Genomic DNA, 25,322 nt, shown 5'->3' on the forward strand with positions numbered 1-25,322 from the left:
GAAAACTGACAACTACAATCAGCACCTTCCGCGGCTCAGAGGGCTCGTGCCCAGGCGGCTCTAATCTAACCCCACTCCATGGCTCCTGGGGCACCTTCCTCTGGGATATTGGTATGGACAGCTTGATTTGCTGTTTTCAGTGGCTGATAATTACTGTCTCGAGTCTCGATAATTTCCCCTTGCCAGTCAACCTTTTAAAAGAAGGCTTACACTCTAATTACAAGAGGTCTTTTTTTATTTTGAAGAGATGATGTGCCCCGGGATCGGTGCAAAATACCCTGGCACTGCAGAACTCCATCGATTCCACGTAGTATTTATTCCCCTTGAAAAGGAAGATCTTGGTTTACAATGCCAAGCGAAGGGAAATGGTACACATGTAATTACTATTAGAAGGGGAAATTAGTTTAAAATGCGACTTGACTCAAATAGGAGAGGGCAGAAGAACCGAGTACACACAAATTCCATCCTTGATCCAGCGCGACCCAACATCTACTTTGCCAAATCACAAGAGGATCACAATGCTCACCAGAAGACCACCATTCCTCCACCGAGGAGACTTCTGCATTGGGTCCTTACCACAGAATAAAGGCACAAGAAATGCCACATCCACGGCCTCTCCGTGCAGAATTTTCTGCCGAACCCAGTGCAATCGGTGTTTCATAGAGAAATACAGCAGCCGCTCGCCAGCTGAGAAGAGTCGGTGAGAAGTTTCATCACCCTTCATAGTTCAAGGTGGGCTCAAGTACCCCCCCCCGCAGCACTTCTCAAGAGCTAACGAAATACCTTATATCCGTCTGCACTGGCCAGTCTCATCACACAGAGCCTGCCCCTTGCATTTACTTTCGGAGCAGTTATTTCAAGAACTGAAGATGCCAAATGAAGATGTTTTGCTCAAGTCTACAGGATATAAATTACTTTTCCCCTCTCTCTCATCATTAATAGACGAGCTAGTCCTGAAAGCTATTACTAGCTTGTACAGAGGGAAAGCAAGGCTGGAAGAAAATGATGAAGACTTTAATTATCTCCTGGACTATCTTCCACAAACAGCTGAATGAGCTTCATACTACGGCTTAAGCTAAAAGAAAACTCATGCCATGCTGTTGGCTTACGTATTTCTTTTGAATACTTGAGCAATACCATGAAGGGTACAGAAAACCTTGTGCCTGCTGCAGAACGTAGATGGCCCATTGCTCCGTAAGGTCTGTGCTGCAATTCCCAACATACCTGTGATCCAAACATTTTTCTGCCGTGTCATCTGGAGCGGTTAATGGACTCTCTCATTGACTGGCTCTTGCTTATTTAAACATTTAATGCTCTTCTGATGCCCAAATTATGCCTGTTTCATGTGATGGATTAGCACAGAATACAGCAGTGACAATTTTCTGCAATCTGTGGAATATCAAATTTTGATTACTCCAGGAGAAAAAAGTAAAGTTATAAGTAAACTGTTTTGATTGATAAGGAGCAGAGGAGTACTTAATGCGGTGGTTCATTGGAAGCCTTGATGAATGCCTGGCAGGACTATGATGAGTCTCCACAGAAGACATGCAATAGCTCTTGGAAGATTTAAGATATTTATTGCTCAAATAAAACAAAACCAAGTGAGATGAGTAGGTGAAGTAGCACAGGGTGATTGCAATCTGCTGATCAAGACTAAGTGCAATTCTAATTTTTGCAGAGCAAAAACAAACTAATTTTCCAGCTTGCCTATAAGCCCCTGACAGTTATTTTAGGAATTTCAGATGCTGCTTTTCTTCAATAAGGAACTGACGACCATTGCAGATTCAGGTCTTCATAGTGGATATCCTCTAGTTAACGGTGGCAGTTGTTCTGGTTTTGGGCTGTAAATTACGTAGCAGTACCTTTTTAAGATAAAGATACAAGATCCCCATGGGCCCCACTCCTTCCAGCAGCAGCATTTCCAGCTATGAGACTATCAACTTCAAGCTGAGAAAGGTTTTCCAAAAGGAGCGTTCCTCGCCTGGTGGTCTGGCTGCTACCTGCTGAAGTTTGTACGCACTGATGTCTAGTAGAAGTACTAACTATTGCTCCAAAGCAAGTTGTAGAGCTTTTCTGAAGAGACAGGCTGCTTTCTTATCAATTACACATGTTTTTTATTCAGGGCTTCGATGGCAATAACATGTCAACAATCTTCTCAGGATGGTAGAAGCAGATGTGACCCCTCCACTCTGAAACAGCTGCTGAACTACATCTTTGTGAAAATCCCTAAAGTTGTCCCTGACTGCAAGCAGGGAAGGGACTTTGTATTGAAAGCATCTTCCCAAAACAGTTCAGACCAAGGGAATCTTCTGAGAGATACAAAGAAGGAAAAAAGCCACCAGTGAAGAGTATGATGCATTTGAAGGGAGGGTTGCATCAGAAGCACCTTCTCCTCCTTCAGAAACGGGAGCTTGCCTGAGCCCACGGTGCTGTTAGAAAAGGCACAGTTAGAGTTACATGGTGAATAGAACTGAGTTTTTATTTTCCGTTTACTGTTACAGGGCGGGGTTGATGGATGTTTTGGACAGAAGAGTCTGAAAGGAGGCTTTGTGACCCAAGACGATTAAAACAGTTGTCTTGAGCAGAGTTTGTCTATTCTGAAAAGAAGTGGGGGAGACTCCAACTAATCCATCAGCAATCTACCGCTGGCAGACAGATGCACTGATTAGAAACGACAGCTTTGCAACAGGTTCGAAGTCAAAGTGCAGTAAAACTAGCTAGCTGTCGTACGTTGTTGAAAAAGCTGCCCAAGAGCTACGACTATCCCGGTGATTTTCAGCTTTTCGAGCTTACCTACTCCTACAACCAATTTGGTGCGTAATGGGAACACCACGGGCTTTGCTGGCACTCCAAGGAGGATAAAGAAGATCCTGGTAATAAAACGAAGGATGCTTACAACTGTATTTGCAGGCTGAGAACACGGTGGCTTTGGCAGATGGTTTGATATTTCAGATGTGAAACAGAACCCAACGGCAGGGTTTGTTATTGCTGACTAAGAGTGACCACGCAAGAACGAAGACTAAGGATCTGTAGTCCTCCCTGCAAAATGCTTGGGCTTTCTAGGGCTGTTAGGCTGGGCTACCACATATCCCAAATCACATGTCTTCTCCTCATCACGTTCTTAAGCTGGATGTAATCCAACTACTTTGTCTACTGCAAAAGGTTCTTCCACCCTCAAAAAAATAATAATTACTGATTATTCTGAGATCCAAACAAAGTGACAGAGCTAGCTGGTTATTTTGTATGGCTTTTGTAGTGGGGGGAAAAAAAAAGTTCCTATTATTTGATGTGATCTGGCAATTAAAATGCATGTTTTAATTTCCTGTCTATTTTAGGAAATTTTGTATTTTCTATCTGACAAAAGTCAGGCAGCTCCCACAAACAGTCAGAAGGAGGTCTATCAAGTTTCGAGCATTTTTTTTTTTAAGCACCTGGATCAGGCCAGAAAGGATGAACCACTGAGAAGTGCCACGTCAAACCCTAAATCGCACCTCGGGGGGGAAGCGATCCCGGTCCTAGCTCGCCCAACCATGCCCGGTGAGCTGAGCGCCGGCAGCAATCCCGCTGTTTGCTTGCGGTCCGTCTTTTGGGAATTGCTTCTGTGGAATACAATAACCTGGCAGCTACCTCGAATCCTGCCTGGATGCTTTGAAAAAAACTATCGCTCCCTTAGAGATCAAGTGGGCAGCAGCCCCTTAACAGGAACTGGTCTATGAGCTACCACCACATGTCTAATTAATGACCCTGCCGGTCGCAGCTGGAAGAGCTGAGCTGGGGGTGATTAATTAAATTAGCTGGCAGAGGAAATTACAGTGGAAAAGCCAAAGTTTGATTGCTCCATAATTAACCGCAGCGCAAATAATATCTGCATCTATAACTTCCAGCGATGAGATCAGAAGCCAATTGAATTTGGCACTGATTGAAGCTGTAAATATCCTGTGGTGAAAAGTGATAGGTTTGTTCTGAAAGGAAAACTTACAGAAATGGACATCCAGCGGATGCAGGAGGGGAGCAGGGGACACGGGAGGAAAGAGCACTGGAATTAGATCTTGATTTCAGCTGATTTCTCTAGTCTTCTGGAGCAGTGGTGGACTCAACATGACACAGAAAGTAGTATTTGAAAAATCTGCTGTAGCTGCTGAATGCTGTGAGAGCCCTTCTCAGAGATTCGGCCGATCTGGAAAGCAAAGGCCACCTCGATCATTCGGTCCTTGCCTTACTCCCCGTTGCGCGTGGGAATCCCCAGTCCCAGTGGTGGGATTCATTGCTTTTCCATGGAAGATGACTGCACAGCTTAAGGTAACCGGTCCAAACACTTCCTCTCAAATTCATCCGTTACTCCTAGGAGCACCTTCTTGAACTACAAGAACCCATTTTTCCAAGGAGCATATCACCTCCAAACGCCTGCGAACCCCTCCTTCCCCCCACGACAATTATCATTTCACCAACCCCCTTAAGCACCTCCTCCTGAAGGTACTCGCTGAAGACTTGAAATCTTTCTTCTTGCCCTTATTCCCTTTCTATTTTGGCAGGTTACGGTCACGACATGTATCAAGCTGAACTACTGTGAGTCTTATCCCACTTTCACTGCTGATGTAGCTCTGGCCTAAAGAAAGTTCAGATTTTTAACCAATGCCCAAGACGTGCAACCCCCCTAAATGAGGCAAGTTTTATCTACGTGCTTTGCAAACTGCTACCCAATAGTACTCTTGGGAAAAAAGGGCATATTCCAGAAAACATTTAATTTTTATTTTTAAGCGGTGAAACTAGTCTTGCTGAATGTTGAACTGATAGCTAAAGGGCAATATATGTAAAAAATTAATATTTAATATTTTCTATGTTTTATACATTATTTTGCTCTGCTTGGTAAGTATACACAAATATACACACCTCGGATGAAATTGTACTTATCAAGATTCCAGTAAAAACACAGGATCAAATACTCTGAGGCCAGCAAGAACTGGACATTAGCAAACCTTCAAATGAGAGATGATTGCTGGGTTTGGGCTAGGCAGCATAATTCAACTAATACTTTCTGTGGAAAACTCGGGCTCTGTCTACACCAGCAAATAAAGAGGTGTGATAGGAACAGACATGGAGGTTGGAGCAGCTGGTGCCAAGGACCCTATATGTTAATGATCCAGGGGCATTACCTTTAACTGATCGAGCCTCATCCTTTGAATGAACATTCCCAATTATACAAGAGATTCAAAATACCACGGGTTGGACCCTTATGTTCAAAGTAGGGTCTGGAGCACACTGGGTGCAGGTGGAGCTTCCAGTTGGGTTTCATAGAATCATCAAGGTTGGAAAAGACCTTTAAGATCATCAATTCCAACCATCAACCCAACACCACCATGCCCACTAAACCACGTCCCAAAGTGCCACGTCCACACATTTTTTTTTAACAACTCCAGTGATGGTGACTCCACCACCTCCCTGGGCAGCCTGTTCCAATGCTTGACTGGCCTTTCAGTAAGGAAAGAAATCAAAACCTCCCCTGGCGCAACTCAAGGCCATTTCCTCTCGTCCTATCACTAGTTACTTGGGAGAAGAGACCAACACCCACCTCACTACAACCCCCTTTCAGGTAGTTGTAGAGAGCGATAGTTGTAGGGTTTCTCCAAAGGCAATCCAGTTTGTGTGCACCAAGAGCATCCCGCGAACCAAACTCTCTCTTATTCCACATTTTAACACATACATTGGTATCCAAAGAGCGTCTGGCTCCACAAAAATGCAAATGTGACAACAAACACCAGCTAAAACACTGTATCTGGACACATACTAATTTCATGAGTCCCAAAACTTTATCAGGAGAGTCACTTTCTGGACGCTCTTCTCATTTCTTTGTGAGCGCCCCGTTTTTGTGTTCTGCGCATCCCTGAGTCTAGTCTGGTTCTCCACGCCGCCCCTCCAAACACCCCAAGACCCCTTGTAAATGTGAAACCACACTATGTCCGCATGAAGGAAATTCAAAATCTTGGTGACTTACTCGTAACAGAGCTGTCATCAGTCATACAGAACGGATACCTTGCATTTCAAAGGGACCTTGCACAGCTGAGTTGATCTAGCTTCCAAATATGTTTCATGGAAGCACCAGCACACCTGCGTGCCAGCTACATGCTGCCGTACCGGTCCCAGGGCTGATCTGTGTGAGGTGCCACAGGCAAGGGGCTTCACAAAACATGAATTAGAGAGGAATTCCACAATATAATTAAGAAATGTTCCCCTTCCCCAATTTTAAATTCTCCATTGGCTTTAATTACCTTGCCCTAGAGCAATAAGCCAAGCAATGAGGTTGGCAAACTCTTGAAAGTATAAAGCAAGTTGTCTCGGCACAGCTCCTACCCCACTCACATTTGAAGCTATGGGATACTATCTTTTTCTCCCTCTTCTTTAATTTTTTTTTAATTAACATGGTTCTTTAACATGTAAACTCAGCAATATTTTACAGTCTGGCTCCATGGACAAAAACTCGTATCTGTCTGCAAAATGCTAGTGCCAGCGGATTGCTATTTAAATAAGAAAGTGAACAAGGAAAGATCCAACCGAATTATAATCGAACATAAAACTTTACAGGAGGGAATGGCTAGCATTTCCCGAAGTGACCTGAGAAGCTGGAATGATTTCACTATGTGTCTTAAAAGGGGCCCAATCCTTAGCTAGAACATGGGCAGCTCTTCTGACCACCACAACGCATTAGCACGTTGCAGATCATGGTCTACCACTTCTCCAGTCGGGAAACCTGTCCTCTTTTCTAGATTGCAGCGGAGGTTACCGGCCAGCCCTGTCAAAGGCAGCAGTGCTCAACCTTTCTAGGCTCACAAATACCTGACGATTTGAACAGCAAGGAAAGGCTGTGAGCAATAAACTCGTGCCGCACACAGTCACCCCACGCACCGGCAGAAGGTTGGACGTTTCCCAGAGACCCCACGTATGTGGATCACTTGCAGTGTGCATACGGCACGGGCACACCAGTAAATCTTTGTCTTCCCCCAAAGGATGCCAGCCAAAGCAGGCACCGACCTATGCCAATACTCTCCCACTGGTGATGGTGTCCATGGCAGCCAGCTGAAACCATGGCTGGGTGCACCTACACCAACCAAAACTGCCGTTCTGCCTACTGCTCAAAATTGCAACTGCAGTAGTATTTTAAATCCATTAAAACTTCTATTTCTCCTTGACTGGAGGTCTGAACAAGTAACTTTGATTTCTGCAGATGCCTTTTTTTCCCCCCCCTCCTCCTTTTTGCCTTAATGCGACAGGCCACTCCAAGCAATCTCAGGTATCTACTTATGACTGGTCTGAGCTGCCGGAGCTGCACAAGTGGCCAAAGCAGCTCCAGTGTGGAAAGGCTCAGACAGCAGCACATGCATGTAATTAGCGAAGGATTAGAAGCTGCAAATTTTTGCTTCTTGAGATGAGAAAGGAAAAAAAAGTCAACTTCTGGATCTTATCTCAAGTTGGAGGCTGAAGATATCCCTCCAGTTTTAGTACACAGTGACACTATCCTGTTCTTTCCGCCTGCGGAGGAGTCTTAAAAGTGTTAATTGAGGTTGTGCTTTAATTGTGCACGCGCCTCGGTTTTCCACATCCGGCTGGTGCTGTAGGGAAGTAAAAATACAACAAAAACATCACTTAGAAATTCTGACCTGGATGAAACCACGAAAATTTAAATCTTTTGGGGAAAATGGAAAGTTAGCTGGGAGATTTCTAGGCCATGACATAATCATCTGTTCAGCATGAAGACTTTTTAAAGCACATCCCGTCCGTACCTTTTGAGGCTTACCAATTATTAAGAGATGGCTTCTTCTCACTACCGTACGTCTCTGCAGACTGGCACAAAAAATGCTTCAGCGACAGGACTTTGCACTGTCTGCACAATCTAGTTAACAGGCACAGTAAGGCATTTCATTTCACTCTAATTCCTACCCTCTAAAGGCTCCGATCCGTCACCTGTGTTCACCTCAACGCATTTCAGCCTGCTATTTAATTACTTTTCAAGCTGGAGCGACGGTGGTCTTATTTCTTCCGGTCACTCTTCTCTTTCAGGGGTTCGCTGCTGGCTCCCCCCGCCCAGCACCCGCACATCTGAAAATCCAGCATTGCCTCTGACAAACGGGCAATATTTGAGAGCTGTGGGGAAACTGCATTTGGGCTGCCGCGTGTATCAAGTTTCAGTCCGGTCAAAAGCCAGCACCATCTCTTCACTGCTGCCCTTTTCATTTAGTTACCTTACTGAAGTCTTATCTCCCCAGTCCCTTGCCATAGGCTACCAGCTTCCTGCAGAGCCAGAAACAAAGCTCAGTCTTAAACAAAGGCAAAAAAAGAAAAAAAATCACAAAAGAGAGAAAGTTGGTCACAGTTACTGTTATGGAGCCCTGCAGGTTCTGTAGCCACGACCAAAGCAAAGGCATGCTGCTGCTTCTGTGCCCAGTGTCACCGGCCAGCAAAGCCACCAGCAGCACGGCGAGGCACTGCCTTTTTTTAAAGTACTGTTCAGCATCGCCCACCGCTGGTTTTCGGCACGCTCTTTTTCCCGCCGTACCGCAAGCTCAAACAAAGCGCTCCGCCATCCAAACAACCCCCGAAGGCCGAAACGGTCAAAAACAAGGCGGGAGGATGAAGGAACGGAACTCCCACCATCGCTAGTGACCACTACCGAAAGCTGGCTGCCCACGAAACACAACCTTCCCACGACGTCCCGTTTGAGTTAAGCCCAGAAAGAGGTAACGTGAGGACCACCCTTCCAGGCTCTGTCCTCATGTTTAACCACAACTGGTTAAATATACAGCAGAAAAAGCGTGTAGGAACTTCAAAAATAATTTATACAATTAAGCTTCAGCAGCACAAACCAGGAATAAACTGGCTTTAGAGTAACTGCTCTTCTGCCACGTATAGCAACCAATTTGAGTTCTACGTTTAGTTAAGCTTCATGTTTGTTGAGATCTGACCTACAGAGAGACACAGCCATGACCTTAGGGCAGGAGAAATGAAAAGAACAGGTTAAACACCAAGTACACAGAAAAGCTTCAAATAAAATGTTTTACATAACATCTCTTTCTAACAAAATATATGTGTTTTTAACATGCTGGACATATCCCCTGCCAGCCAAGAAGCTCTGTTGAGTACCTCAGCAACAGCAAGCGCTCAACTTACAGTACTTTCTGAAGTTAAACGCACCTCATAGATGAACCTTTGGATCTGACCCGAGGGACCTTGTAACAGCTGATGCTTGGCATCTGGCATTTTTTTCCTCAATTGCTTTTTTGGCCTTTTTATTACAAGTTTTAGCCCCACAAACATCTGAATTTCAATAGCAACACAAGTGTTAGATGCTTCTCCTTTCAGAAATAACTGATAAAATAGCTACTATTAAAGACAGCGAGGGCAAAGATTGCTTTGGTAAGGCTACCCAATGCTTTATACAGTAAATTTCATTTTTCAGTTCCTTTTAGCTTGCCATATTTAAGATGACACTCTCCGTATTCACTCCTCAGGTGTTCTGGAGTAGCAGGTGTGTGCATGCACACATACACTGAGCGGCGTGGAACTTAATTTCAGTGGAAATGACAAAAAATGGGTTCAAGTACACCTACCTAATGTAAACGTACGCCCCTGCAAGTGTTCTGTTGCAAAGTTCAACCATTTCTGTGTTTTTCAACATGGGGTTGCTCCTGGAGTCACACAAGTATCTCTTGTCCTCCCAGTTAAATCGCACCCGAGTTGACAGATGTTAACCCCTGAAATTTTGTTAATACTCTTCTACACTACACTTGCCCTCTCTCAGAGTTCAGACTGCAAAGCTGCACTACCCTGTACTCCTAATTCAGGTATTTCCTCTTAGGCAGCTACCACAAGCACCATAAATAGCATCTCACAATTAGCTCCAGTCTATGCAGCCAATTCCAAGCCTGGCAAGGCAACTATTTTTATTTTTAGAATAGATCAGGGAGGCTGATCTGCCTCCGTCTGCCCCCTCACCCCGGCCATGAACTCCCACGGCTTCCTTTACATTGATACAGCGCTCACACAGGCTGCAGGACAGAAGGGACCGGTTTGTCGAACCAAAAAAACCCTAATGCACCAAAACTGTAGATTTTGATGTCATCCATGAGCCAACTGGCCTCACGCTTGCATGACTATGGGGGAAAGGACAGAGCTGTGTGGTTCTTCGTGGAGGGAGGGAAAGATGGACGGCCTCTTTCAGCACTTTAATAAACCACACTACCCAAGCCTGATGCTGCTTTCTCAGTGAAAGAAAGGCTTCCAGATCTCCTGAAGACCCTAGAGAAAACTAACTTACTTGGTTGTCTTCACACTTCACCATCATTCTGGTCCGGGTTCTGGACCAGAAATACAGCATTTGCTTATGGACCTGCCCCTTTGCAAGTCTGCAACCATTCTGGGCTGCAGGTAGTTGGATGGGAGGCTACAGTCGCCAAGGGATAGGAAACGTCACTGGCATATAGGTATCCTTGTCCATCTTTTGTTATGGCTGAACCTGCTGCGGCATGCAACCGAGTATCATTTCTACTTTCTTTCTAAATGCTTACAGAGGTATCAAGGAATGTTCTGGGAAAAGACTAACCCACAGTGGCTGGCATCTGACTCATTTTAAGTGGTACTTGCCTCTGTCCATTAGCTTGACGTAAGCCATTATTTCCCCTCAATTTATAAATACAATATTAATTTCTTGCTCATTTGAAATCAATCTCTCTGTTCTAATTAGCTCTTCCATTCCTCTGTTGTAGTACCGCAGTTAAACACTGGCCCAAGCAGTTTCTAATAAACAGAGTGACGGTTATCTCTCTATTGGTAAGTTGTGTGTTGACCTTTTCAAGTAGCTTAGGGCCAAGCAGATGTGAAGTCACAGTGAAGACACCGTGGTCTTCAAATCTGAGATGCCCTCGAGCTCTGCAAGGTGTTTGGGAGAGAACTAATACAAAACCAGAAATAATCAGTCCGTATCTAAACCGAAAATTAAGTTTGAAGCCAAGAGCCTACACTGCTTTAGACACCAACAGGCTGGTTCTTACTCTAAAATCACTTTTTGTGACAGCTGATTATTGACTTATGAATACTGTTTCCCCAATGTATCTCCCCACTGTCCGACTCATCACTCTTCACACAACAGAAAGAAATCCTCCTTGCTTGAGTCCTGAACTCAAATACTCCATTTCCCAAAGTGTAACAGCTCATCAACTTCTCTTTTAGGGAATTTCAGCTTAAGTTGGTGCTTTTCAGTGTGGCAGCCAAATATACACAAAAATAGAACCGAAAACTGTCAAGAATCTCAGCAGAATAAAGATACCTTGGGTTGACTGTACCTCCAAGGTAAAACATTTCAGTCTCTATCACCTGTCCTACTGCAGAAACCACAAGAGGCAAGATGTCCTCAAACAGCTCTGATGTGTAAGCTTAATACACTCACGGTCGTCTGTCTTCTGGGTGTATCCAGAGTGGGTTTCTAATTTTTTCATCAACACTGAAAACTACCTTCAAAAACAAGGGGCGAGTGTTCTCCACAATTCCTGGGGATGACACGTTACAGAAGAAACCCACCAAATGTCACTGGACTTGTAAGAAAAAGGCAAGAAGCTGCTAGAATAGGGACTCTTGCCTTCCTCTTCCTCTACTGTATGGAAGCAAAGCTACTTGTCTTCTTTCTCAAGGCCTCTTGAGGGCCCCTCCCTTCTTTTTACCTTTAGTTCAGTATTCAAAGCTTGACCATTGCCTCTGGCCCTCATTTTTGTGTTGTCACCAGGCCCATAAAATCTGGGTTTGAGGAAGGCTCTCAGTGTCTTAGCTAGCAGGTATCGAAACAAGGCTGCAACACATTGCTCTCCTCTTCAAAAACATTTTTCAAAGCACGAACAAATGGATGTATGGATAGTCTAACACACAAGAGACATCAGAAAAAATGAGAAAAAGACGAAAGCAAGTGGGATTTCTGCGGCGCTCCTCTCCAAAAACTGCAGACAACACCAGCAATACTTGGGCAAACTCTCCAGAAGGTAGTTGGTAAGCAGGATGTAAAGGATATACTATAAAACCAGTGTCATTAGAAATCTGCGCTGAACACGGGCCATATGGGTCCATAACATATTACATCACAGCGCCCACATAGCATGTGTATGTACCAGGCGAGGTACGACCACAGAGAGCAGTATGTGTGTCAGGTCCGTATACACGTATAAATCACGTATTTGGAGAATTTAATGAAAGCGGTACTTCAGCTATTTATATTTAAAAAAGAATACTATTGTGGCTTTTATAGCTCTGCTGTCTAACAAAGGCTCTAATGCGCTGCAGAAGGGCACAGAAACACTTCCTTTGCAGGTTCCTCTTTCACAAGCAACGAGGAGAACGGCGATTATAATAATAATTGCAAACGAGGCTTCTGCTTCCAAAGTGTTTGAGTTTTTAGCAAAGAGAGATTTGCACGTAAGAAACCTGCAACTGAACCAAGGAGCGTTTCATCTAAAGAGCTCGTCAACTCAGACAACTGGGGTCAAAGGGGTTTTTTGGTGGTGGTGGTTGTTTTGTTTTTATTTTTAATCATCCAGGCATCTCCCACGCCACTATACAGGCACCAGTGTTTCAGTGGATCAGCTCCTGGACGACAAGCAGCTACAAGGACAATAAAATACGTCATACTACTACTAACCTTCATCTTTGGAGTATTTCATTTGAGCTTCTGAGGCCTCCGAACGGTGAAACCCGACCAGCCGCCACCCAAGCTGACGTTTCGTTTGCCTCAGTTATTCTTATTAGATGCACTTCCTGGAAGCTACTGGTAAGTGACAAATTTTATTTTTTTTTTAAATTTAATTTTAAAACAATTACAATTACTCTAATCTGAAAGCATGCAATCTAGCATGTCAGAATCAGTTCATTTCTACAGCCGTACGGGGAAAGGTTTTAGCTTACCGGCAGCAATGAATCAGTCTTTTTATTTATGAATGCGTTTGAAAACGCAATACTCTCGCAACTAATAATTTATAGATTTTCCTCATTATCTTTATGAAATATCTGCTGTCCAAAACAAGCTAATATAACTCCAACTCACTGGGAGATGTGCTGTTCAGTGCGGTTCAGCCGCCAGAAGGACGAGGAGTGAGTTACGACTCTCAGGGTTTGTTGGTGGTTTGTTGTTATGTTTGGTTTTTCCCCCCCCCCTTTTTATTAATTCCTTCCCAAAGTCTGCTCCGTTCATAGGACTTGCTGAAATACCTTAAGTCAAATCCTAAGTCCCCTAGCAGCTGTTGGGTCGGCAGCAGCCCAGCTGTCTAAACTTTATTGGCAGTAAATGTCATTCTTGCACACAAACTGCATGCCCGGAAAACCCAAAGGCGCATCTTGGGCTATCACATCCCATCACGTTCCCCGACGAGATGTGAAAACCGAAATGGAAAACGTCAACAAACTCCGGCCGCGGCGAGGAGCGGGGCATGCCCGCTGACAAGCGTGCCGCAATGACAGAAATGGACTTGGAGTTGCAATTAGTGGCACTGTCATTTTCGGGCGCTCCTGCCAATTAATTAAGCCTGTCAAATGGAAAAACAGCGGCGTTCACATGATAATTTATATAGGGAGAGACTAGCCTAGCAAAGCTGCCGCTGCAGCCAACAAAATTCCCTCCGAGCGCTTAAAAAAAAAAAAAAAAGAATAAAAATATAAAGAAGTAGGAAGGCGGGGGGGAAGCGGGGGGGGGGGGAGAGAGAAAGAAAGTTAAACTGTCCTTGTTATAATTGTTAACTCTGATCGCTCAAGTAGAAGATGGGCTGATTAAAACTCCAAACGAGCCCCTAGCTCGCTTAAATCTCAGAGTCCGGAATGATAGAATCAGAGGAGTTTATTCATACCATTAAGCCCCAGAGAACTTAATTGAAAGAAGAGCATAGCCTGGACCTTGACAAGCGGGAGGTCACAGTAATTGCTGCCGGACATATTTAACATTAAGATAATCAGGCCATTAATTACCCTTTGGATCATTAAATCAGCCAGTTGCAAAATGAAATTTCTGCCTCTATTACTCACTTGAGAGACCACAGGGGTGGCTTTTAATTTATCAGTGAGCTTGAGATACAAAGGACCAGGCTTGGGGAGGAAGGAAAGGGGGAGAAAGGGGGGGGTTTGCTTCAGCAGAGGCAGGAATATCAATCCGCCATGCTTGGTGATCGTGGCAAATTAACTAGGTAAGATAACCTCAGCTTCTAAAGGCAGAAGCTGGGGGTATGTAAATAGATGAGGGCAGACAGGGAGATCAGAGCCTGCACACCACTTAGCAGGATAATAAAGGAAATCATCCTTGATTATCAGTGCTAATTTGGACACTGCCGGTAGCTTGTTATGCGTGTTCTGAGTAGCATTTAATTAATTCAATTGCTTGTTAATGAGGGAAGTGACATGTGGGGAGCAGATGCCACCCAACTGCAGATGGGTTCTGGTCAGCCCTTCACAATAAAATCTTTTTATTTTTATTTTTTTTTAAATTTTTTTTTTAATAAAACCACCCTTCCCCCACCCCTGAAATGGGAAAGGTGTCAAGCATGGAGGAGCATTCAAAAGGCACAAAACACTGACCTCATCAGGCCAAGAACCGCTAAGAAACCAGACCTGACAATTGCGGATGGAGAGGTACCGATGTTCCCCCAGGCCCCATTTGTAACGCCGCGGCCTTATGCCAGGAATCGGAGACCAACAGGACTATAACAGCAATCCGATGGCCAAAAGGAACAAGAAATGAGGGAGAGGTGAAATGGAGCATCCTTACAAGAGTCAGGATACGATACCGGGATCTTAACTACTCAGTTTCCCTGGCTTGCCCTTTATCTGTACTGTCCGTAACGAAGGAATAACTATTTTTACCAAAAAAAAAAAAAAAAAAAAAAAAGGTAGCAGGGTTTAATAGCTTTCATAGAAGTCACTCCGCAATCATCCCCCCAAAACAGTGCACGCCCAGCAGAGCGGACACCAGCCTTGGAACACCAAGCCAGGCTTCGGCTTAGGATTATAAAAATCTGCTCAATATAGTCGAGCTGCAGAATGTTTTTTCTGACGCCATTAAATTCAGTTTATTACTGAGCGAGGGAGCAAACTGGATCTTACGTCGTAAGGCGAAAGTCAACTCCCGACACCGCCGGCTCCTACCTCCAGACTTCTCAGACAGCGTTGAAAACCTCTATTTTCTTAGGACCTTTGGTAACCAGAGTAAACAGGGTGACTGCTATGCAAACAGACTACCTGAGCAAAATTGCAGCCGACGCTCCAACCTCCAAGCTCCGTTTAAAGAGCCGTCGCTTGAGGCTGCCTCGGCCGAGCTTAGAACTATGCTTCTACTAACCACTCATCCCTCACTTCAAAAATACCTTTCTAATGGAGTTGGAGGTTCTTCCTATTTATGAATACGCTCAAAAAGACGCCGAAATGGTGGAGTCCTTTACGGTTCGCACGTAGCAAATGCAAATATTCAGCATCATTCGAGCAGGAGAACAAAAAGCATGGCCGGGATGGTGCCCTCCCTCCTCTTGGCCAGGTGGAGGTGGCCTCGTTGCTGGCACATCCACCCCAGCGAGACAGAGATGGAGACCCTGGGAGCTCAGAGAAAGATGGTGAGGGCCAGGGAGCAGATAATCACCTCTGGAGTCGGCAGAGGCACGCCGGCAGCTCGTCTCGTTTGGAAAAGGCCAACAACATCTTACGGATGGTGGCAAGCGAGTGTGCAAACCAGAAGCCACGTGGGTAAGAATAGTTACGCGGAGAAAGCAAAACACGTGAGGAGTGTCCGAAAATAAGCTCAATAGCAGGTAGGAGATCTACGTACCGCTGCAGAAGGCCCGGGCGAAGCACGGCGCAGGCTCCCCGAGTTCACCGCATGTCCGACGTGCCTCCTCGGAGCAGCTCTGCCCCTGCCCCACTGCGCTACTCCTGTGTCACACCACTCCGAATCAATGTTTTAAGAGTGTCCTTAAATAGTATCAATAGCAATTAGAGGGGAAAATCCTGATCTCATCCCCAGACCCAGTTAATTGTCGCAACATTGACTTACTCTAATTTGACTTCTCACTCCAAATTAAACCCACATTACTGAAGGAGGGACCGCAGGCAAACTCTCCCTGCTCACCCCCTCCCCTCCAAGACAATAAATTTAATATTGAATACACTTGGAAAAAAAGGCAGTTGTTGCAGGATCCATACTGAAAGATCTCCCCCCCCCGCCTTTTTTTTTTTTCTTCCTGCGAGTAATTAAAAGATGCTTTTCTTGACTAATGATCACCCTGTTTAGAAATGGGAAGTCGATACTCCTTCACCAGCAGTCAGCTTCAATTTGTCACAGGGCTCCCGAAGTTTGAGCGGCGGTTCTCAGCGCTGCTGGTAATTGCTGGAACCAATTACCAGCCTTCCCAAGCTGACCTAATCAAGGGACCCACGGACAGCACGGCTCAGAGGCCAGCTGGTCCCCTCTCCCTTTCGCGTTCACGTATTCGCCCACGCTTGGGTTTTCTGCCGCTTTGCCAACTTTTCGTGCTCACCGGGAGCTCGTGTTCATTCCTCTTTCCTCCCCGTAATCACGCCAACACCCTCAGTCTGAACTTGGCCTCGTGCTACTGCTTTGCTTTGCGCCGCTTCCTTGGGGATCCCGTGGCACCTGCACTCCCACAACCTGCCCTGCCTTCCACTTGCACGCTAGAGGCCGTCCAAGGTGCTGCCTTTGATCCAGAGGCACCGAATGACCTGGAGATCTGCTTATTTTATAAGCAGCCTCTCGGACTTGGTGAGACCTGGCACGTGTTAGCATTAGAGGACATACCCGGGGCAAAAATATCCCTGACAAAAGTAACAGGAGTAATGCCTTTTGCTACAAAACTCTCCGGCTTTTGAGTTCACACTCTCCGATCCAAGACCCCTTGTGACCTTCAAAATGCGTTTTCAGGTTTATCCTTCCCCATGACTTTTTCAGACAAAGAGTTTTTACGAGAATCCGAGTGGAGCAGGAAAGGATGGCAGTATGGTATGTTTAATGTGGCTCAGGTTTGGTATTGGTTCAGCTTACTTTTCAGCGTACAAAATTAAAAACGCAAGCTGTACTCGCGGCCTGGATTAGCTCTATTCTTACAGATATTGGTGACATATTCCTGAGTGAGACTCCTTAATTATGCCATGGCCTATAGGAGCCATTTGACAATCCCTCCTGCAAAACGTCAGTCTCCCTGGGTCTCTTCACCCTTCCCTCTACTCAACAGAAATGCATGGGATGCCACTGCACTAATTCAGTCATCAGTGCAGACTGCTCCCAAGCTGAAGAGACTCTTTTGAAGCCATGTCAAGACCTCCAGGTTCCTTTTCGTCCAGCACGTGAACGCTCCTCGAGCCTCCCAGCCCAACAGATTCAGTATTTGTGGAGCAGTCAATAACCCTTTTTTTTTGCCCCTAGAAAGCCTGTGGGTTTTCAGTGATGGCTTTCACCTCCAATAGAAAGACACATCATGGAATGGTGAAACCAGTGAATGTCTGATCCCCTCTACAAATGTCTATTAACATCATTGTGCTGACAACTTTTGATGCTTTGGGGGGCGCACAGTGGAGACGGAAGAGTTAAGAGACATGCCTATCATAAAGAAACAAGTGAGAAGACTGTATTTGTCTAAGGTCTTTTACTGATGCTCTGTGCTAAGCCTTTGAATCAGTTGGGGCAACAGTTAGGAAATCTTCTGTTCTTGGGTTTCCTACACTTTGCTTGCAGGCACAAGCCTGAAGGTCTGAGCAAACACGTGGAAAGCCATGGAGGGTGGATTCATGGGTATATGTAGTGGAACTGAAAGGGGAGCGCTACGCAGGACAGATGTAGTAAGTGGGGCTGCAGAAGGAAATGGGGGTATGAACAAGTTCAGGAGAAACTTGGAGGAAAACATGGGAGTACCTCCCTCTCCCAGCTGGTGGGGTTTTGGTGAGAACTCATTAAAGCAGGAGCATGTTGAGTGTGTGAACCTCTGCATACAGCAGCTCTCAGACCCCAGCTGATCCCAGAGCCCACCAGCATGGGCAAGAACAGCCCCCCAACACTAGCTATCAGCTCTCTTCCTCTTCAGAAGAATTTTTGCTGAATGATTCTTTCTTCCCCGATCTCCAAATACCCTTGGACTCCCTCCACCAGAACCCCAAACCTCAGCTCCCCCGTCATCCTTCTGCTTGCTTGCTTTCTTGTCTCTTCCCCCAGTCCCTCAACTTCAGCTCCCTCTTCCCCCTTCAGTCTCTCAACAGCAAAAAGAGGAGGGTTTGCTTAACCCCACTTCAGGTCCCTTGTAGCTGCTGCTGGTAGGATTCCTCATGCAAAACTGCAAACGGCAGCAAGAAAATGGAACGCATAACTTCTATCTAAAGAACTTCAACTCATTTTCTTGCCACATCTTGGACAGAAGAATTACGATGCTAGTAGAGACCAAAGTACAAAAGGAGGCACACGCTTTCAAAAAGCAGACATTTCAGATGTTTATGTGAAAAATACCACTTCAGTCCCCGCTGCACACGGTGGAAAAAATGGGAGTAGCAAAGCAAGATTAAAATTGCTCTGTGGGAAAATTTTCACGTAATCTTCATTCTATTTTTTCTAAACAGCTCTTCCATCATGTAAGTGTGCACTTGGACACACAGAAATGCCTATTTATAAAATGAATCTTTATACCTTTTGTTGAAAAATGTTAAGAGTCCGGGGAAAAAAGTGCAATTATGTCACTGACAAACACAAACAGCTGAATATAAACACGAAGATGTACAGAAACAAAGAAGAATCAAAGTAAGTCCTGAGCATGAAATAAAAAGAGGATAAAGTTGATTTTCGGTAAGTAAAACTCACTTCCAAACACAAAAACCTGAATAATTCAAATGGATGGCTCTCTCTTCATCACAGTCCCATGATTTTTCATGATAAAATCTTTATTACTTTTATACAAAAATAATATTAAAAAAAAAAATGCAATTGAGTGCTTGCCTTTTCCTTTTAAAAGTATTTAGAATTGAGATACCTCTCCAGCTCACCTCAGTAGTAAGAAGCAACACATATTTCTTGGTTGCAACAATATCACATCTGGATTAAAGTAATACTAATGACTGAAAGGCAGCAGTAAGTTCATCTCAATCTACCTGATAAAATCTTTATATTAGCTCTCTAAGAATATACACGTATACAGCAGACATACAGTTCATGTGTGAACAGAATCTCTGTGTAGGTCTCCCTGAATGTTTTTATACGCATAGTCATTCATCTAAGTAGCCCGATTAACGTACTGGCTTCATTCTCGAAGATGAACCAAAGGTGGCACCACAAATTCATTTTTCAGTGCTAACGAAATAATGCAATAAGAAACAGTTGACTTTATGACAGACAACAGTACAAACCTACTCCGATACCGTTGGAGGTGGCCCAGGTATGTGCTCTCCCAGGTTATAATTTCACCTGAGCCGGTACTGAAAAAAGCAGGATCCAGAACATAAACAAAATCGGAATAGAATTCCCTCCGACTTCTCTCATAGGCAGGAGGCAAACGCCGAGAGCTAAACCTCCATCGTGCCGTTTGCTACCTGGGGACCGACCCGTGCTCGGGTGCAGGCTGCCCCCCTGGAGCTCCCCCTAAGACAATCATAACCCACTTCTGAAGACAACTTCAAAGGTTGGCCCAGCTGCGCAAGGTAGTCCAGAAGGTCTTTCTCCTGCTTGAATCCCCCTGCTGAAATGCAGTCTGCCAGACGTCACTGCTTCCCCCAAGCCAATACCTTAGTTATAACCTTTAGCACTTATATTTTGTATTTTGAGAACATCTTCCTCCTCTGACAGTGATCAGATAAATTAAGCAGAAAAACCCTTTAGCTTTTGGTAGCCGGACTTTCAACATCTGTGATGAGAACCCAAAGACCTGATGGCCAGGTACAAATTCCTGGATGAGCCTGAAAGCAGATTATTAATCACAAACTGATAGTGCAAGAGCCAGGAACTTTGTGGCTGACCGAAACGAAGAAACGCATCACAGTATAATTTAGATTGAGGAACAACCGGGCGGGACGTTTCAATCTCCCACTGTTTTGTCCGTCAGTCAACCAAACAAAAAAAAAATCGTAGAGCTGCCGAGGAAACCTTCACAAGAGTGAAAAAGTAACAGGGTCACCCAAGTTTTGACACCCACACCCCCACCTCTGACACATGTTCTTTATGGGCATGCAGCGAAGAGATAGAGATATATATATGTAATGATTTATGTAAGGTTTACTGCAAGGGAGAATTTTAAAAGCCCATGTTGTAAAACATCGCAACGCCCTACCACCTCTGACTGCAATGCCAAAAATGAGCATTTATGTGCCCTTACAGCTTTGGCCATGTGCTATAGGCATGTTGTTGGCATCTCGCTGCCTTCCACGGTGAGATGGGGTCGGAAAGCCTACCTTGTGGAATCTGACGAAGGTTTCATATGGCCTTGGCTGCTCTCCTCCCAGACGCTGTTTGCCAGCTCGTTCCCGATAGAAGACATCACCTTGATGAGCTCTATAGGCCAGTCATCCAGGTCGAGAGAGCGGACCCGGGAGAGGTGCGTGCCAAGGTTTCGGTGTATACCTGAGCATTCGATACATATGAGGGCTCCCAGATTCAAGCTGGCCCAGTCGGGGTCTACGGGAAAAGGGATACAAGCAATTAGTACAATGACACACCTAACAAAACCTTCTAGTTAATGTTTGTGGATAAAGATCTTGGCTCCAAGGGGAAAAAAAAAAAAAAGCAGGTGTCCCGTCCAAAAGCACAGCTGGAAGGTCTTCCAGAAGGGTCGGTTTTGCCCTGTGGACATAACAACCCTTCTGAGAAACCCTCAAGGAGTAAAAAAAGTTGTGTGTCTCAAAAGATGTATCATCCCACCTTCAGTCAAAGGAGAAGTATGACTCAGAAAGAAAAGAAGAAACAAGAAAATATAAACGCAGTGGCAGACGGCTGATGATGAAGTAGTGGAGAAAGCCCCTCCTTGGGAATCTAGAGCCACTCGTAACCAATTACAAGGGAAAAAGGAGGAAAAAAAAGAAAAGAGCGACTAGATACAATGTCTCTGTTGCTAACTATATCAACTCCCTTAATAACCAGCTGTATCATCACCTACACATGGCTTTTACATCTAACGCACTATGGGGTATGTTTTCATCTCTAAGATCAGGGAGATAAGTACTAAGATGAAAATGTGATACTTTGAACAGTCCCAGTTTTAGTGTATGAGCCAGAAGGATTCCACCGACACACACACACACGCGCACAAAATAACCCCGCGAACGACAAGGCTGTGACAAACCTGACAAAAGCCGGGAAACTCAAAGTCATCTCCCAAGACGGTTCACTTTTTTGTCACCGTCCTGTGTTATTTAAATCTAGATTTGTGTGACTCTGCCTCTCTCCAACAAACATTCGTTTTAACAGACGCAATGAAAGACGTATGGGAGGAATTTTTGGTGGCTTTTTTTACTCCCCCCTGCTGTCAGATCTTTTCTTCTCGCCTTACCCTGGGCCTCCCGAAGAACTAGTAGGCTATCAGGAATGCCAAGAAGGAAAAGGGTGATTAATTGAGAGGGCAGGCAATTTTTATTCAAATCTAAATAAAATTCAGAGCTGACAGAAAATGAGTTTCCAGTGTCCGTTCAACCAACAATTTCATCCAAAGACTCATTTCTACTTTCTGTAACCCAAAACTGAAAAGTTTTTTTTGGCAGCTAAAATATGTGGAAACAAAACGTTTCCTAGTTCTTTGCCATGTCACGTTTGGCCAAAAAAAAATGAAAGGAAAGCAGACAATTTTAATTGCAAAGTCCCACATTTCATTTGAAGGCATTGATCAACATTTTTCAGTCAGTCCTTAGAAATCTAAAAACGCCCTCAAGAAGAAAAATCCCCCATCTTACTTCGCTCAAGCAGAAAAGCCAATCTTTTGTTTAAAATGTTCCTGTCCATACCAAGTCTTATACTAGGAATATACAGCATTTCAGATCCCCACAAAATAAGGCGAGACAAAACTTTTTCCATGCTTTCCAAGTCCTCGGTAATAAGACAACGATGACAAACTCCTTTCCTGCGTATTTCTTCAGGTCACCTCCACCAGTCGCTTTCGGTGTCTTGCCAGTGGGGGAGCCAGTAGTATATTTGAATCACACTACATATCCCCAAATGCTAATTTGTTGGTAAAAGCTTAAACAGAGCAGATAATCATCTAAAATTTGCAAACTGTGTCGCAGAATGAAATCTCTGTCCCTGACCTGCAAAGGCCAGGGTCATCTTCACAAAAATAAAAAGTGCAATGAGCTCAAAGAAGCACGAACTCAGAATGAAGCAAAAGAAAAAATACTGATTAATATTTTTCCAATGATTCTAACAGAACTGATGTTAAGGACTTGACCTCCTTCGCAAATACCTCTGCGTACTTGAAGTACATCTAGTCTATCTTCTACCGCATAAATTTTTGAAGTATTCACCTACTTCCAACTGACAGTGCTGGTATGGTCATAGTCGTCCACCAAAGAGATGACCAAGAAGTTACATGAAATTTTATCAAGACAGTATTTTAAATTTTAAGAATCTGACAACACACAGCTGAGTTTGAAGGTGGCAAACCAGGAAAGGCAAGTGTTGAACTCATTATAGACATCCAGTGAAAAAACAGACTTTGTTGATCTTGGTTACAACCGGATAATGTGGAGCAAGACAGGGCTTTAAGGAGGAGCTTGAACAAGTGGCATCGTTTAATGGATTCTGGGAAAAAAAGACATGATGTCACTTGTGACACCAGTTTGAGTGTATGCACATGACAAATTGCTCTCCAAAGGAGGTACGGTAGATGACAGAAGTCACGACCCACCATTAATAAAGGCAAACTGTTGTAAACTGCATGCTCAGAGATGTCCCTGCTTTCAATTCACTGCTCCTATCTGCATCTTCCTCTTCCCCTTCATAGTTGAGCACTTTTTCAATCTCATGCTTGAAATTTCTTACCACTGATTTAGACTGAAAAGAACCACACATGGTTACTAAGCCGTAACTATCCAAGTTGTTCAACCCCCGCCCCCTTTTTTTAGATGATCAAAAATCAGCTCATTTTTCCTGCTGATGCTAAGAGTAATTCTGAATTGGAGGATGCTCGGAATACTTACAAGCATGTGGCAGGCTTTTATTCAGCATGCATACATCCAAATTTGATGGCAAAAGAAGGAAAAAGCCCACTCAATGCAGCTATAGGTGCTCTAAAGTTAATTTCGTCTCTTTCTTTTACTTACAGTGTGTCAAACAAAATAGGACCTTTTAAACATCACCCAATATTCCCAGATTACAATTTTCAGCTGCCCATATCCTTAAAGGCGTTTTGTTCTCTCCTTCTCTAAAAACCTCCCCCCCACTTTGACGTGCACCTCAATCAGATTGATCAGATTGAAGGTGAAAGCTCTTGGAACAGCTCTTTTAGGAGAATAACCCCTCCCCACCATCTCCTTCATCCCTTCAGACATGAGGTTGCTGATGAAAGGCTTTGCCGTGCTAAATCCTGATGAGTTCAGCATGGGCAAGATAGCGCTGGGCTGAGCAGAAGAGGAGCAGGGAGGAGCAGAAGAGCCAGGGAAAGCGGGAGAAGCAGGGGCAAAGGCTTCTTGCACAGAGTTGCAGCGAAAGAGAGAAAGTTTACACTTTATCTAGTCTTTAAAAGTTTGGGTTTTGAATCTTGTGGTGGGTCCAGCAGGCTTCCCAGGGCCACCCAAAATTATTACTTCAGTACAAAATACACCATAGTAAGCTATTAGACTCATGGACTGAAAAACTCTTGATGAGACTCTCCCTCCTTATGCACTCCCTGTTTTCTTCTACAACGGAAAAGACCTGATCTTCCACGCTCTCTAGGTATCATGAACGAAGGACTCCTATTTATCCCAGCTAAAGCTGGGTTTGCCTAAGCAATTTGATCCTCTTCAGTGCCTTCTCCAGACAGAAGTCAGCACTGGGACTCCAATGCTTTGGAAGAAGGCAACACTAGGCAACACAAATGATACCTTCTCGGTCAAAAGTTCCAGCACCTGAAGAGCACTTTGCCTCATCCATTGCTCCGGGATGGAAATGTTAAAAAACAGGAGTTAAAAACTTTAGTCTGAGACTGCCAAAGGGCCAGAAGGCTGGTGGCACACAGATGCTGCTGGTACTACCGCTGCTGATTAACATACAACAAGGCAGAAATTCCCTGGTGAAACAAAGTGCTGTGATGAAGTGCTAAAAAGGCAGAAAGCTCTAGAAAGAGGAAGAATGAGACTTCTGAAGTGGAAGATTGATGGCTTTTGAATAGAGCTGAGGGACAGCAACTTCTCATATTCCTTTGCTCCCAAACAGCTGGCTTTGTGAAGATGCAAACTACGTAAGCTTTCCACAAGAGCGCTGGTGTTTGTGATGCTAAACGCTCCGGGGGTAAGGACTGGCCCAAGCAAGGCAGAAAGGGAGCGAAGGAAAGAAAGCAAAGCCTGGCAGAAAAAGCAGCAGTCTGAGGTTCACCTCGTGTGCATATTTGCATTTTAAGATACCTCGCTTTGGAAATATCTCCGATTTTACAAAAGGAAAGATGACGGCCTTAAAATCGGGAAGGCCAAATGGCAAGAAGAGTCAAAAAGGGTTTAAATCATCTCCAGGAACACAAACAATTAAGAGAGGTTCCAAAAATCACCCCTTCCATCCCCCAAAAAGCTACACAACCAAGGGTTGAGCGTTGCCAAAAAGGGCAGTCCCACCTTGCCCTCTCTCAGCAACATGGTCTTGGCACATCCCTTCTGCTGGCACCGTGTGCGCGTGGCCAGCGTGACCCATGAAGTAACCTGGATGGAAGACAACCTGGCTGAAAGGCAGAAGAAGGAGGGAAAAAAGAAAAAAAAAAAAAAAAAGAAGTGCTGCTTTCTTGCACAGTCATTTTCCTGATTAAATATCTAACTTGGCTGCATAAATACTGGGGTACGTGCAAGGCTGCGGAGCGAAACACCTTGGGTAGAGCGTGGACTCTGGGTAGAGTCAATACCTACCATCACGGACCACGGCTACATCGAAAGGGCCTGCATGGGTGTGGGAAGTCGTGTGCAGGGAAGGGATTGCACGTTCCCGCTCTGCCTGGTGACCGTTGGCAGGGGCTGGGAAAATGCCACCCACAGCTGTACAGGCAAACCGGAGCAGAAATCACGAACGCTTCCATGAAAGATCTGTGGCGAGTGCTTCAAATGAGCTCAATGTACATCTAGGTCACTTGAAGACCCCGTCCTTCTCATATACAGCATAGCATCTT

General features: G+C 44.7%; 1 protein-coding gene across 2 annotated transcripts in view; it reads right to left on the reverse strand.

Annotated features, from left to right (window-relative positions):
• Window positions 1-25,322, reverse strand: part of AGAP1 (ArfGAP with GTPase domain, ankyrin repeat and PH domain 1) — a gene marked incomplete at its 3' end in the record, with an annotated part of 386,349 nt that overhangs the window by 14,417 nt on the left and 346,610 nt on the right. For both annotated transcript variants that reach the window (XM_082001546.1, XM_082001545.1), the window contains one exon: window positions 20,440-20,662. In XM_082001546.1, the coding sequence (XP_081857672.1) occupies window positions 20,440-20,662 (223 nt within the window). The remainder of the gene's footprint in view (window positions 1-20,439; window positions 20,663-25,322) is intronic.

This window comes from Phaethon aethereus (assembly GCF_964289735.1).
Source record: "Phaethon aethereus genome assembly, chromosome: 6".
NCBI classification, from domain to species: Eukaryota; Metazoa; Chordata; class Aves; order Phaethontiformes; family Phaethontidae; genus Phaethon; species Phaethon aethereus.